The following is a 13,143-nucleotide window of genomic DNA, read 5'->3' as shown; positions in this document are numbered from 1 at the left end:
GGGGGGGGGGAGGGACCAGCAGACCAGATGGTCAGGCTTCAGTTTGGTCTGCACTATGTGTTTAAAAAGAAGGGGGCTGGAGACAGGTTTGGGGGGGCATCCCTTTAAGGGGCCCTGGAGCCAGTGGGATGACAGCCAACCTCAGGGCTGTCATGCTGACCACAGAATCATAGAATGTTAGAGTTGGAAGGGACCTTGCAGGTCATCCAGTCCAACCCCCTGGACTCTGCAGGAGCATAGCCGAAAGATTGCCCTACAGCCAGTGTTCCCTCTAAGCTGAGTTAGTGTGAGCTAGCTCACAGTTTTTTAGCCTCCGGCTCACACATTTTTGTCTTAGCTCAGGAAGGGTGGCTCCAAAGCAAACTGATTTATGCAGTAGCCAAATTGGCCGCTCACAGCTTTAATGCCAGTAGCTCACAAAGTTGAATTTTTGCTCACAAGACATCACAGCTTAGAGGGAGCATTGCATACCTGAAAGAAGGTCGTCCAGCCTCCGCTTGAAAACGTCCAGCGAAGGAGCATCCACCACCTCCCGAGGCAGTCTGTTCCACTGCTCAACCATTCTTACAGTTCGGACGTTTCTCCTGATATTTAGCCGGTAACAACTCCCTTGTAATTTCCACCCATTAGATCTAGACCACACCTCCAAGAAGCTCGTAGTGGGCAGGAACAGCAGCTTCCACCACTTCCAGCCCCGACAAGCCGTTGGGTTGTTGAGCTGGACCCATCGTCCCATTGCTGCACCAAGACCCGGGGATCCTGTAATCAATAAACTTCTGGCCTGATTTTCCCCAGTCCAACGCGTCTGTGTCATTCTTCTCTCCTCCTCCTTCAGTCTCGTCTCCGCTCCAGACACATGTCAAAACTTGAAAAATTGCAAATTGCAACCTGCAAGTTGAGACATATTGGTTTTGGGTTTTTTTAAAGACCATTCTCATTATGGTATAGCTCTGTTGCAATAGACATGCTTTCATTTATCCAGAGATGCGACTTGCTCTGCGTTCAATTCTCTCGCTGGCAGCTTTGCTCCTGCGCGCTCTCGGCCCTTTTTTGGAGAACAGTGCCATGTTTGTGTAATAACCCATTAAGCTCCTATTTAAACGTTTGATCCAGTCGTGTCTTGGGAGCTGTCTCTCTCCCTCTGCAGAAAACTTCAAGGAATGCCTAAGCCAGCAGAACCCGCAAGCCAATTACTTATTTACCTAAAAAAAGAGAATAAAGCTGTTCCTTAATCAGTCCCAAAGGAAGCCTGCAGGAACGACACTCTCTCTGCGTCTAAGGATAGCGGCACGTGTGCATTTCCTACATGCAACCGATACTGATGCTGCATTTTCTCATCCCTTTGCTTCCATTTTAGACATCCCGCTCTTCAAAGAAAGTGCATAATTTTGGGAAGAGGTCAAACTCCATAAAGAGGAACCCCAACGCACCTGTCGTTAGACGAGGATGGCTGTACAAGCAGGTATTGTCGGTCTGCCTTGCTGAATGCTCTATGTAAAAAAACCCAAAAAACTGCTCTGTCTGAAATTACCAAAGATGAAAGCCACACGGACTGTTGCTTTTATTATCCCTCATTCCATGATGAAGGAAACCCACTAATGGTGGGCACAAGAGAATCCAGTAATTGCAAATCAGTGATTTTGTTGTTGTTGTCACTTTCTGGGCTTCTTGGGGGAATGGCGAAGCCCGGGGCGACGGGGGCTTGAAGCTCCTGTTAGAGGAGATTGGAAGGTGATCCTTGCTTTGTAAGGCGTTTATAGCTAAAGCATCGCCCGAGCATTCTGCTCCTGGGCTGCCAATACTTTAGATTTGCTTTATTCTCTAAGCTTTAGATGAGTATTTGGAGGGCTCTCTTTGACTTTTGCACGTGCGAGCATCCGTATTTCATTCTAAGCTGTCCTTGAAAACAAATGCAGTATTAAGTAGCTCTTGACCTTGTTGCTGCGGTTACAAATGCAAGAATTTAGAACACCGTTCCCTCGCCTATGCATCTTACATGCTTGCCGAAGGGGGGGAAAGCGATAGTCTAAGGCCCAGACACAGTTAGAGAGACAGCAGCAATTTGTCAATTCCGTATGAGTATAAAGATGTTATTACCCCCATAATTTGGCATGTGTGATCCAGCTCTGAAGGCGCAGGATGGTGGTGTCCATGAAGGGCACGTCTGCATATGCTTTAAGAAACCTGAACAGACAGTGAGACATTGCCTGGGGTCTGCATTCGTAAGCAGTGCTCCCTCTAAGCTGTGGAGTCTGGTGAGCAAAAATTGTACTTTGTGAGCTGCTGGCATTAAAGTTTAGAGTCCCGCGGCACCTTTAAGACCAACAAAGCTTTATTCAAGGTATGAGCTTTCGTGTGCAAGCACACTTTTTCAAATATTTTTTTTGGGGGGGGAATTGAAAATATTTGGAAAGTATTTGAAAAAGTGTGCACGCACACGAAAGCTCATACCTCGAATCAAACTTTGTTGGTCTTGAAGGTGCCCGGGCCGCAGGGCTCTTTTTGTAGCAGGAACTCCTTTGCATATTAGGCGACACACCCCTAATGTAGCCAATCCTGCAAGAGCTTACAGTAGCCCCTGTAAGAAGAGCTCTGTAAGCTCTTGGAGGATTGGCTACATTAGGGGGGAGTCGCCTAATATGCAACAGAGTTCGACTCTGAATTTGTTCTACTGCTTCAGACCAACATGGCTGCCCACCGGAAACTGGCATTAAAGTCGTGAGCGAGCGATTTGGCTATTGCATAAATTAGTTTGCTCTGGAGCCCTCCTTCCCGAGCTAAGACAAAAATGTGTGAGCCGGAGGCTAAAGAACTGTGAGCCAGCTCACATCTAACTCGGCGTAGAAGGAACACTGTGCATAAGATGGTTCCCAGGTACTGTCAGGGTATTGAGAATTCAAGAAAATGGAAGACAGACTAGCATTAAAGAAGCTAGATTCAACTTCAGGAGCAGCTTAGAGACCAACCAGATTTACGGGGCATAAGAAGACAAGAACATCAGAGAAGCCATGTTGGATCAGGCCAATGGCCCATCCAGTCCAACACACTGGGTGTGTTCAGACGGGGCGTTTCAGCCGGCATAAACTGTACCGGTTGGAACCGGTGCAGTTTATGCCGGCTGAAATGTGATCACACTCACCTCCTGTCTGCGCAGCCCATCGCAATACGCCCGTCCACACTCGTCGTCGGCTTGTTTTTTTTAACTTAGTTTGCACATGCGCATAGGCGGGGTACAGCGTTTACAACCGTTGTACTCAGGATACCACCACTTGGGGACCTAGTGGCAGAGTACGTTTAAAGGGCTTTACAACGGTTAGGGACGGGAAGCAGATGTTCGCCGTGTGAACACCGGTAAGTACACTGGTTGGAACCGGCACCTATACCGTTGTAAATCCCCCATCTGAACGCACCCTCTGTGTCACACAGTGGCCAAAACCCAGGTGCCATCAGGAGGTCCACCAGCAGGGCCAGAACTCCAGAAGCCCTCCCACTGTTGCCCCTCCCAAGAACCAGGAATACAGAGCATCACTGCCCCAGACATAATGTTCCTTCTATACCTTGTGGCTATTAGTTGGTCACGGACCTCTCCTCCATATGTTAATCCAGTCCCCCTGGGGATTTGGGTGAGACTTCAGCTGCATCCTTCCCCATCTCTGCTAGCTGACAAATGGCAGGGTGCAGGAGCAGTGAAGAAAGTGAGCCTTGAGACTGCTGGCATCCCATTAATTTGAAGCTTTCTCAAAAGCTTATATCCCAAAAATCTGTCTGGTCTCTGAGGCACTAGTGGACTCAACTCATACTCTCCTACCGCAGACAAACGCAGCTACTCTTCCAAGACTAACTGTAATGATTTCAAGTTGTGTGTGTGTGTTTCTTTAAATTTTGGTAAGTGTCAGAAGAACGAGGAGGGTGAGTGAGGTGATTGGTTGTTGACTCAGTGTGTGGGGGAGGGGGCGGAGCTAGGAAGTGTGTGTGTGTGTGGAGAGAGAGAAGGCAGAGGTTCAGTCTGAAGTCAGCGGCTCTCAGTTGTGGTCAATCTACACAGAGTCAGAGAAGCAGTCTTGCAAACAGAATCATATAGAACTGCTGTGAAAGGCATTAAGATGCTAAAGGAGGAAGAAAATATATTTAAGGGGGCATATTAGGCAAAATCTAATATGGTCAGAGTATTTTAGCAGTGGGGGTAGCTTCTTTTACCAATAAAGTTTTATCTTGTTTATTGTGAACCCAGAGTCTCATCCTCAGAGCCACATAGTCCAAAGAAGGAGCCTTGAAGCTCGGGCACAATACTGTGGGAAAGGTTAATTAATAAGACTGGAATCAAATTCCTGGTGGCAGTGAAAGATACTTTGAGTGAGAGAAAGAAGCAACAAGAAAATTTAAAACAGCATCACACATAGCCACACAAAATAAGAGAGAGGTACCGTCACACTAGGAGCTGCGGTGGCTCAAGTGGTTAAGACGCTGAACTGCAGGCTGTGGAAGGTCAGTAGTTCAGCAGTTCGAGACCCAAGTGTGCCACATGATGGAGTGAGCTCCCATCTCTAGTTCCAGCTCCTGCCAACCTAGCAGTTCGAAAGCAAGACATTGCAAGTAGATAAATAGGTACTACTTCGGTGGGAAGGTAACAGCGTTTCGTGCGCCTTGGTGTTTAGTCATGCCAGCCACATGACCACGGAAACGTCTTCGGACAGCGCTGGCTCTTCGGCTTTGAAACGGAGATGAGCACCGCAACCCTAGAGTCGGATTCGACTGGCTTTCGAGCAAGGGAACCTTTACCTTTACCTTACCGTCACACTAACATTAAAGCGTGAGGCTGTGCAGAGAGCCAGATGCTCAGCTTCCGGCCCAAACTAAACAAGCTTTGTGATTTGGAAAATATTGTGTGTTGGGGCCAAGATCTACCCTCAGAGTAGACACTGGCATTTTTGTGATAAAATGTAGCACCCACTTAAGTGGAACCCTTGAGCATTCCCATGTTACAGGGGAGGATTTTGCCAATTATTTTGTTAAATATCATCGATCGTCTCATCCGTTGTTTTAAACCCAACCTTTTTGGACTGCAGTTACTACTTCTTAGCTTTGTTGTTGTTGTTGTTGTTGTTTTTGCATTCTGAATTTTAATGATTTGGTAGGGAAATCTGTACATCTATACAAGAGCAACAGTCGTAACATTTGAAATTAGAACCATTTCTGCACGGCACAGCCAGCAAGCGCGATCACTTTGTTTTCAGATGCCAAAGGCTCAGGGCGTCTGGGGCAAACCAGAACTCTACAGATAGTGTGGCTTTCTGACGAATGTCTGTTTATAAGGAACTGAAATTCATCCTTGCCCCTGTCTGTCGATTCGACACCACAAAAGGCAGTCAAACGAAAGCTAGAGCTAAATTGTGTTTTTCCCCCCCAGAGCTGTCAGAACCTGTTGAAACGACACGATGGGTATTATATTTGTTGTTGCCGTCTCTGATGCAGCCGTTTTTATATTTGGTCAGCCAACTAAAAATTTGGCATGGAATGTTTCTTCACAGGAGGAAAGGTCACCTTTTAAAAGCAAGAATGACCCTGACAGCCGCAGTTGCTGTAATTATTTGCCTTTGACTGGCAGGCCAATGTCAATTCTTTTTTTAAAAGTTAGTTTCCAGTGCGCCAGGATATTAAACTATTATATACTGTCTGTGCCAGCCTCAGATGTCTACGTGGAGGACTGCTTCTTCTGAACCTGAGCAGACAGAACTTCTTTATATGATATCAGACAATTGGTCCATATGGCTCAGTTATCTGTCCTCTGACCGGCGGCAGGTCCCTGAGATCTTAAGCGAAGAAAGGCCTTTCCTTTAACCAGAGTTGGCACTCAGGGTCCTCTTAACGTAAAACGGTGACTCACAGGCCCGTAGCTATAGTGGGGCCTCTCGCCCCCCCCCCCACTTACCACCAAGGCCCCACGACGTCCCATCCAGCCCAGGCTGCTCAACTTCCAGTTTTTAAATTTTATTTATGACGCTCGCTTGGAGGGGTATACGGGGTGTGTGTGGGGGGGGTGCCCCCACCTTATTTAAAGGCCCCCTAAATTAAAACATCATATTGCTGAACTGCAGCCCCTCTCTGTAAAGCAAATTTAGTATGGTAGCCAAAACGTTGTGCCGTTTAACATGGCAACCAAAACGTTGGTAACCAAAACGTTGCACATTCCTGAAATGGTCTGCTCATGTGAAGCTAACATTTATATTGTTCGTCTCCCCATCCCCTGTGGGGACTAGGATTGCCACCTCTGGGTTCGGAAATCCCTGGAGGTTTTAGGGTGGAGCCTGGGGAGGGCAGGGGACCTCAGCAGGAGAAAGTGCGGCAGAGTCAGCAGCTGCTTAATTTATATTCATGTGTAAACCATCCAAGGAGTGAGCACTCATTTCTTTCCCCAAAGAGGGTTTTATTCTCTTGACCTTGGGACAAATGGAAAAGCAAGTCGGCAGGGAGCTTGAAAGCGAAAGCTAAAGCTCATGTCGAAAACCTTATTTGGAACAGTTCAGCAACCCTTAAGTGCCCAGGATATAGCATATTTTCCATAAGTAAAACAAACGATCTATCTGAAATAAGATTCCTATCAGATGAGACGCTGTCACCTTTTAGTAGCATTCGGAGACGTGAGATGGTAACGTTATTCGGGAAAAGGAGCACAGTGGAATATTTCCTACCTTAGGATACACAACTTGGAAACAGATAACAATTAATCACCTGAAGGATCTTCTTAACAGGATAATCCACATCTGCCCTTTTTATGTTTCTGAATATCCAGTGGTTTGGCATTAGTCATTCTGCCACTCCCAGATATCATCCCCTGCCCATTCTGCAGAAGTATATTTAAAATTCACAAATGCCTTTTCTTTTTGGAACAGATTAACATATTTATTAAATTTTATTATCTAACAGCGCGCACACTTGGCTTTGCTTGGTGGTCACCATTCATTCTGAGAAATGCATTGCAAATTGGTTACAGACATAAAAACCAATCAAATTGCCTTAGGAATTAAGTTTTTATATGGCGGGGGCGCGTTTACTTGATGGCAACAATATGGATGATAGCAGAGTAAAGACACCCTCTGAGGGGAGAAATGGCTTGCGTAGCTCTTTTAAATGCTCCTTTCCTTTCTACACAGGCAGAGCTGCCTTATTATGGAATCTGACCATAAGTCTGTCAAGCCCAATACTGTCTGCTCTGACTGCCAACAGCCATCTGAGGTCTCAGGTAGATGTCAGACTCTTGGACAAAGTTACTCTCAACAACACTCTCTGGCAGTGATCTGTTTATTGAGAAATAAAGATGTTCCAAACTAAGACAGGTACTGTGTCAGAACTGAGGTTCTGACGTCAAAACCCAAAGTTATAGACAGTTCAAACAAGAAGAAGAAGAGATTGGATTTATACCCCGCCCTTCACTCAGAGTCTCAGAGCGGCTTACAAACTCCTTTCCCTTCTTCCCCTCCCCACACCAGACACCCTGTGAGGTAGGCGGGGCTGAGAGAGCTCCTTCCAGAACTGTCCTTGAGAGAAGAGCTGTGCCAGAACTATGGCTTGCCCAAGGTCATCCAGTAGCTGCAAGCGGAGGAGTGGGGAATCAAACCCGGTCCTCCCAGATTAGAGTCCACACACTTAACCACTACACCCCCCCCGGTTCCATCCAATCACACACGGCAATCATCCTGCCTAGCTTCCACGCGCTCTACACCCCCACCTGTAAATCTACCGTTAAGTTTATCTCTGGCAGCGAAGCAAGCACAGCCACTGACCAAGGTCATCCCGAAGAAGGGAGGCTGCTTGAGAAGAGTTACATCGCCACTACAGTAGAGCCATTCTCACACTCACACTCGCACACACCCCTCTGGAATTCCTGTCCCTCTGCAGGCCTCAAATTCCCAGAAAACATGGCAAACGAGAGTCAGAGTTTGACAGTAGAACTCTTTCAAAGTACCTGCTAGCGGTGCTCCCTCTAAGCTGTGGGGTCTTGTGAGCAAAAAATCCTACTTTGTGAGCTACTGGCATTCAAGTTGTGAGCGAGCGATTCGGCTACTGCATAAATTAGTTTGCTTTAGAGCCGTCCTTCCTGAGCTCAGACAAAAATCTGTGAGCCGGAGGCAAAAAAAATCCCCCTGTGAGCTAGCTCACACTAACTCAGCTTAGAGGGAATGCTGCTTGCCCGTGTGGATCGTCTTGAGAGGATAGCCGTGTTGTAGGACAGTTAGATTCGAGTCCAATAGCACCTTAAGAGACCAACTGGTTTCAGGGCAGAAGCTTTTGAGAGTCAAGACTCTCTTCGTCAGACACTTCGTTCTGTAAAAGGGAGCAGTGGCTCACGAAATCTCCTCCCTTGCCACAAATGTTGTTAGTCTTTAAGGCGCTGCTGGACTCTTTCTCTTTCCGTCGGACCCAGTAGAGTAGAAATGTAGACCTGGCGTCCTTTTTATCCTAGTCAGAAGGTGAGAAGGGTGTAATAAAGAATGCTTGTGAAGACTTCAAAGGTAGAGGGCAAGAATCGAGGCCAGTTTGGCTGGAGATCCCGGAGGGTTGTTTTGGGGGGGGTGTGTGTGTGTGTGTGTGTGTTTGTGTTTTGTCATCTTCTGGGCCTGGAACAGGGGGTCACTGGGGGTGTGGAGGGGGGGAGGTATTTGTGAATGTCCTGCATTGTGCAGGGGGTTGGACTACATGACCCTGGAGGTCCCTTCCAACTCTGTGATTCTACAATGCATAGTGTAGATCCAGGTGGGTAGCCGCGTTAGTCTGTAACAGTAGAAGAGAGTTAAGAGTCCAGTAGCACTTTAAAGGCTAGCAAAACCTGTGACAGGGGAGGAGCTTTCCTGAAGCACCGCTCAGAAGAAGTGAGCGGTGACTCATGAAAGTTTATCCCCTAGCACAAATTGTGTTAGTCTGTAAGGCGCTACTGGAATCTTACCCTTTTCTAATGCACATTGTAATCAGCTTGATTAGAGCAGCGGGGAAACGGTTGGGGGCAGAAAATCAGCGTCTGTCGTGAGATGAAAATACTGTGGCCCAATTCAGCCCTGAGAAAACAGCTCCCTGACAAAGGAAGCTCTGACTCTCGAAAGTGTGTACCCTGAAACTCCTGTTGGTCTCTACAGTGCTCCTGGACTCAAATCTAACTGCTAGTGTGGTGCTAATGGTTAAAATTGTTGGACAAGGATCAGGAAGACCCAGGTTCGAATCCCCCATCAGCAATGGAAGCTTGTCGGGTGACCTTGGGCCAGTTTGGTGTAGTGATTAAGTGTGCGGGCTCTAATCTGGGAGAACCGGGTTCGATTCCCCACTCCTCCACTTGCACCTGCTGGGTGACCTTGGGCAAGCCATAGTTCTCTCAGAGCAGTTCTCTCAAGAGCAGTTTGTGTCAGAGTTCTCTCAGCTCCACCTACCTCACAGGGTGTCTGTTGTGTGAGGGGAAGGGAGTAGGAGTTTGTAAGCTGCTCTGAAACTCCAAGTGAAGGGCGGGGTATAAATCCAGTCTCCTCCTCTTCTTCTGTCGCCCTCTCAGCCAAACCTACCTCACAGGGAGGAACATTGTCAACCACTTTCGGTCCCCACTCACTGAAAAGAGGTGGGATATAAATGAAGTGAATAAATAAATACAAATATCTGAGATCTGCTCCTTGGAGTTGGCCTGGAACAGAGTCTGCTGCATGCAGAGCATTTGCTCTGTCACTGAGTTCCTTTATTTATCTGCGAGTGATTTAGCTACTGCGTAAATCAGTGTGCTCCGGAGCCCTCTTTCCTGAGCTAGGACAAAAATCTGTGAGTCAGAGGCTAAAAAACTGTGCGCTAGCTCACACTAACTCAGCTTAGAGGGAACACTGTTCATAGGGTCACCATAAGCTGGGGGTGAATTGACGGCACATCACACACACACACACACGCAGAGGGGAAAACAGATGGGTATGGGTACCCATATTGTGGGTGCTTTTTTGTCCTTAAAGGTAAAGGTTCCCTTGCTCGAAAGCCAGTCGAATCCGACTCTAGGGTTGCGGTGCTCATCTCCGTTTCAAAGCCGAAGAGCCAGCGCTGTCCGAAGACGTTTCCGTGGTCATGTGGCCGGCATGACTAAACATCAAGGCGCACGGAACGCTGTTACCTCCCCACTGGAGTGGTACGTATTTATCTACTTGCAGTTTCTTGCTTTCGAACTGCTAGGTTGGCAGGAGCTGGAACTAGAGACGGGAGCTCACTCCATCATGTGGCACACTTGGGTCTCGAACTGCTGAACTAGTGACCTTCCACAGCCTGCAGAGACTTAAAACGGGAGCCATTTGCAAACATGGAGGGGGGGGGTTGATCTGGCCCCGTATGGGCAAAGTGTTTAGAATCAAACGGCACATCTGGAGTTCCAGGAACAGAACTGCAACATCACGCAGAGTCTCACCCTGAACCACACAGTCAGAAGGGGCCTCACAAGCCATCTTGTGAGCAAAAATTCTACTTCGTGAGCAACTGGCCTTAAAGTTGTGAGCGAGCAATTTGGCTGCTGCATAAATTAGTGTGCTCCGGAGCCATCCTTCCCGAGCCGAGACAAAAACGGGTGAGCCTGAGGCTAAAAAACTGTGAGCTAGCTCACACTGATTCAGCTTACAAAGAGCGCTGATGGTGACCCAGAGCATTTCATATACTTCTGCTCTCCATTTTACCCTCACAACAACTTTGTGGTGCAGGTTTGGCTGCAAGCGTATGACTCGGGCGGCCAGATATATTAAAAAAAAAAACAATTCCGGACACACCAAGACGCCGGCCCCTCCTCCCCCTAGAGCAAACCACGGCAAGCACTGCCGCACTTTCGCCCTGGCCACCACCTCCTCCCAGGGCAAACAGAGCCAAGCGCACTGTTTGCCCTCACAGTGAAGCTTCCGGCCCCAGCATGAAACAGCAGCAACTGCTGCTTCAGCGCTGCCCATTTTGACCTGGACAGTCCAGTATTTTGATTCTGACTGTCTGAGAAAGTGCTGGAAAAATACTGGACATTTAAATGTCAGGTACTTTTTCAATTTTTTCCCCATGGTCAATGAAAATACTGGACTGTCTGGGTCAATACTGGACACCTGAAAACTTTATGTATGACTGGCCCACAGTGACCCAACAAGAAGAAGATGAGGAGATTGGATTTATACCCCGCCCTTCACTCAGAGCGGTTTACAATCTCCTTCCCCTCCCCACAACAGACACCCTGTGAGGTAGGAGAGGCTGAGAGAGCTCTGAGAGAACTGCTCTTTCAAGGACAGCTCTGACAGAACTATGGCTTGCCCAAGGTCATCCAGCAGCTGTGAGCGGAGGAGTGGGGAATCAAACCCAGTTCTCCCAGATTACAGTCTGTGCACTTAACCACTACACCAAAGTGGCTCACTCACAAGTCACCCAACAAACTTCCAAACCAGGTCTTCTGGATCCTAGCTTGACACTCTAATCTAGGGCTCTTTAGCTTGGAGAAACGACAATTGAGGGAATGACAAGATAGAGGTTTACAAAAGTATGCATGGAAGGCAGAGAAAGAAGTCTTTTTCTCCCTTTGTCACAATATAAGAACTTGTGGGCACTCAATGAAATTGACGAGCAGTAGGCTTAGAACAGATAAAAGGAAGTACTTCTTCACCCAAAGAGTAAATCACACATGGAATTCACTGTGGCAGGAAGTGATGGCGGCTACAAGAATAGACAACTTCAAGAGGGAATTGGATGAACACATGGAGCAGAGGTCCATCAGTGGCTATTAGCCACAAAGTATAGATTTAACACATATATTCGGGGACAGTGATGCTCTGTATTCTTGGTGCTTGGGGGGCCACGGTGGGAGGGCTTCTGGAGTTCTGACCCCGCTGGTGGACCTCCCGGTGGCACCTGGGTGTTGGCCATTGCGTAACATCTAGTGTTGGACTGGATGGGCTGTTGGCCTGATCCAACATAGCTTCTCTTATGTTCTTAACCTATACACTCTACTGGCTGCTCTCCTGATATTTCAGGAATTGCCATCCCCAGTAAAAATGCAATGGCCCTATTCACTAGTTTCACAGCATGGACTAGGAGCATGAGGATGCTGTATCAGTTCCCTGCTCTTTGTGCCATTGGAATGCCCAATTTGATGGGCGTTGGGGGCTATTAGCGTCCTTGGGCTGATTCTGGGCTTTCTGGGTTACAAAGTTTTCTGCTCTGTCTGCAGTCCTTACTGGAGGGATATAGATAGGACTTAGTTTCTAAATGGGGAGTACCAGAGTGGAAGCAGAATACATAAGCTTTGTGCATTCCCAGACATCTGGGAGCTGCCCATGGGGACAAAGTATTCAGCAAACACTCCAGGCTGGTTCATGCATGGATGTACGTCACATGGTCTTTCATTACCAATGCAATGCAAAAAGTCTCTTGATTGGAAGATGTAATTTTGGGTACATAACGATAAGACTTCTGTTTGCTTTGGCTGATCTTTGATAAATCACACATACAAGCCATACCTTACAGCTCCAGTCAATGAGGAACAAATGAAATGCCACACAATCACTTCTTAGGTTGTAGGGCCGAGGTTGTGCTCTTAAATGAGCTTTAGAAGGGACACTTGACGAATCCTGGCTTAGACGAAGTTTGGAGCCAGGCAAAGCAACAAGTTCTGCTCCCTCTGGAGAGGAAACGGTATTCCTAATCTCTGTCCCTGTGCCTACCGGTGTCCTGTACATCCTTCAGTGAGACTCATCATCTTCTGGCAGAAAGGACTAGTGATAACGTGACACCTTCCTGCTCAAGTTATAGGTTGATTTGTTGAAAGAGCCTTCAGCTGTTCACAGTAAAGTTGGATGACAGGGAATGTTCCCTCTAAGCTGTGGAGTCTTGTGAGCAAAAATTATATTTTGTGAGCTACTGGCATTAAAGTTGTGAGCGAGGAATCTGGCTACTGCAGAAGTTAGTTTGCTCTGGAGCCATCCCTTCCTGAGCTAAGACAAAAACGTGTGAGACGGAGGCTAAAAAACTGTGGGTTAGCTCACACTAACTCAGCTTAGAGGGGACACTGATGACATGGAATCTCATCTTCCTCTGTTCTTTAATAAAACCAGCGTCAATTGCACTGTTACCTCTTACTGGTTATCTTCAAAGGGCCAATGCCTGTGGTTTGTA

The 13,143-nt window shown here is 47.4% G+C and overlaps 1 protein-coding gene across 1 annotated transcript in view; it reads left to right on the top strand.

The window, feature by feature from the left end:
• PLEKHA5 (pleckstrin homology domain containing A5) overlaps positions 1 to 13,143 on the top strand; it is a 357,622-nt gene that overhangs the window by 234,792 nt on the left and 109,687 nt on the right. Inside the window, exon 6 of the mRNA XM_015421329.1 lies at positions 1,358 to 1,462. Coding sequence (XP_015276815.1) covers positions 1,358 to 1,462 — 105 coding nt within the window. The remainder of the gene's footprint in view (positions 1 to 1,357; positions 1,463 to 13,143) is intronic.

The sequence above is a fragment of the Gekko japonicus genome, unplaced genomic scaffold, assembly GCF_001447785.1.
Source record: "Gekko japonicus isolate JY-2015 unplaced genomic scaffold, Gekko_japonicus_V1.1 scaffold473, whole genome shotgun sequence".
NCBI classification, from domain to species: Eukaryota; Metazoa; Chordata; class Lepidosauria; order Squamata; family Gekkonidae; genus Gekko; species Gekko japonicus.
The sequence above is the reverse complement of the archived record's forward strand: the minus strand, read 5'-3'. Positions and strand labels throughout refer to the sequence as shown.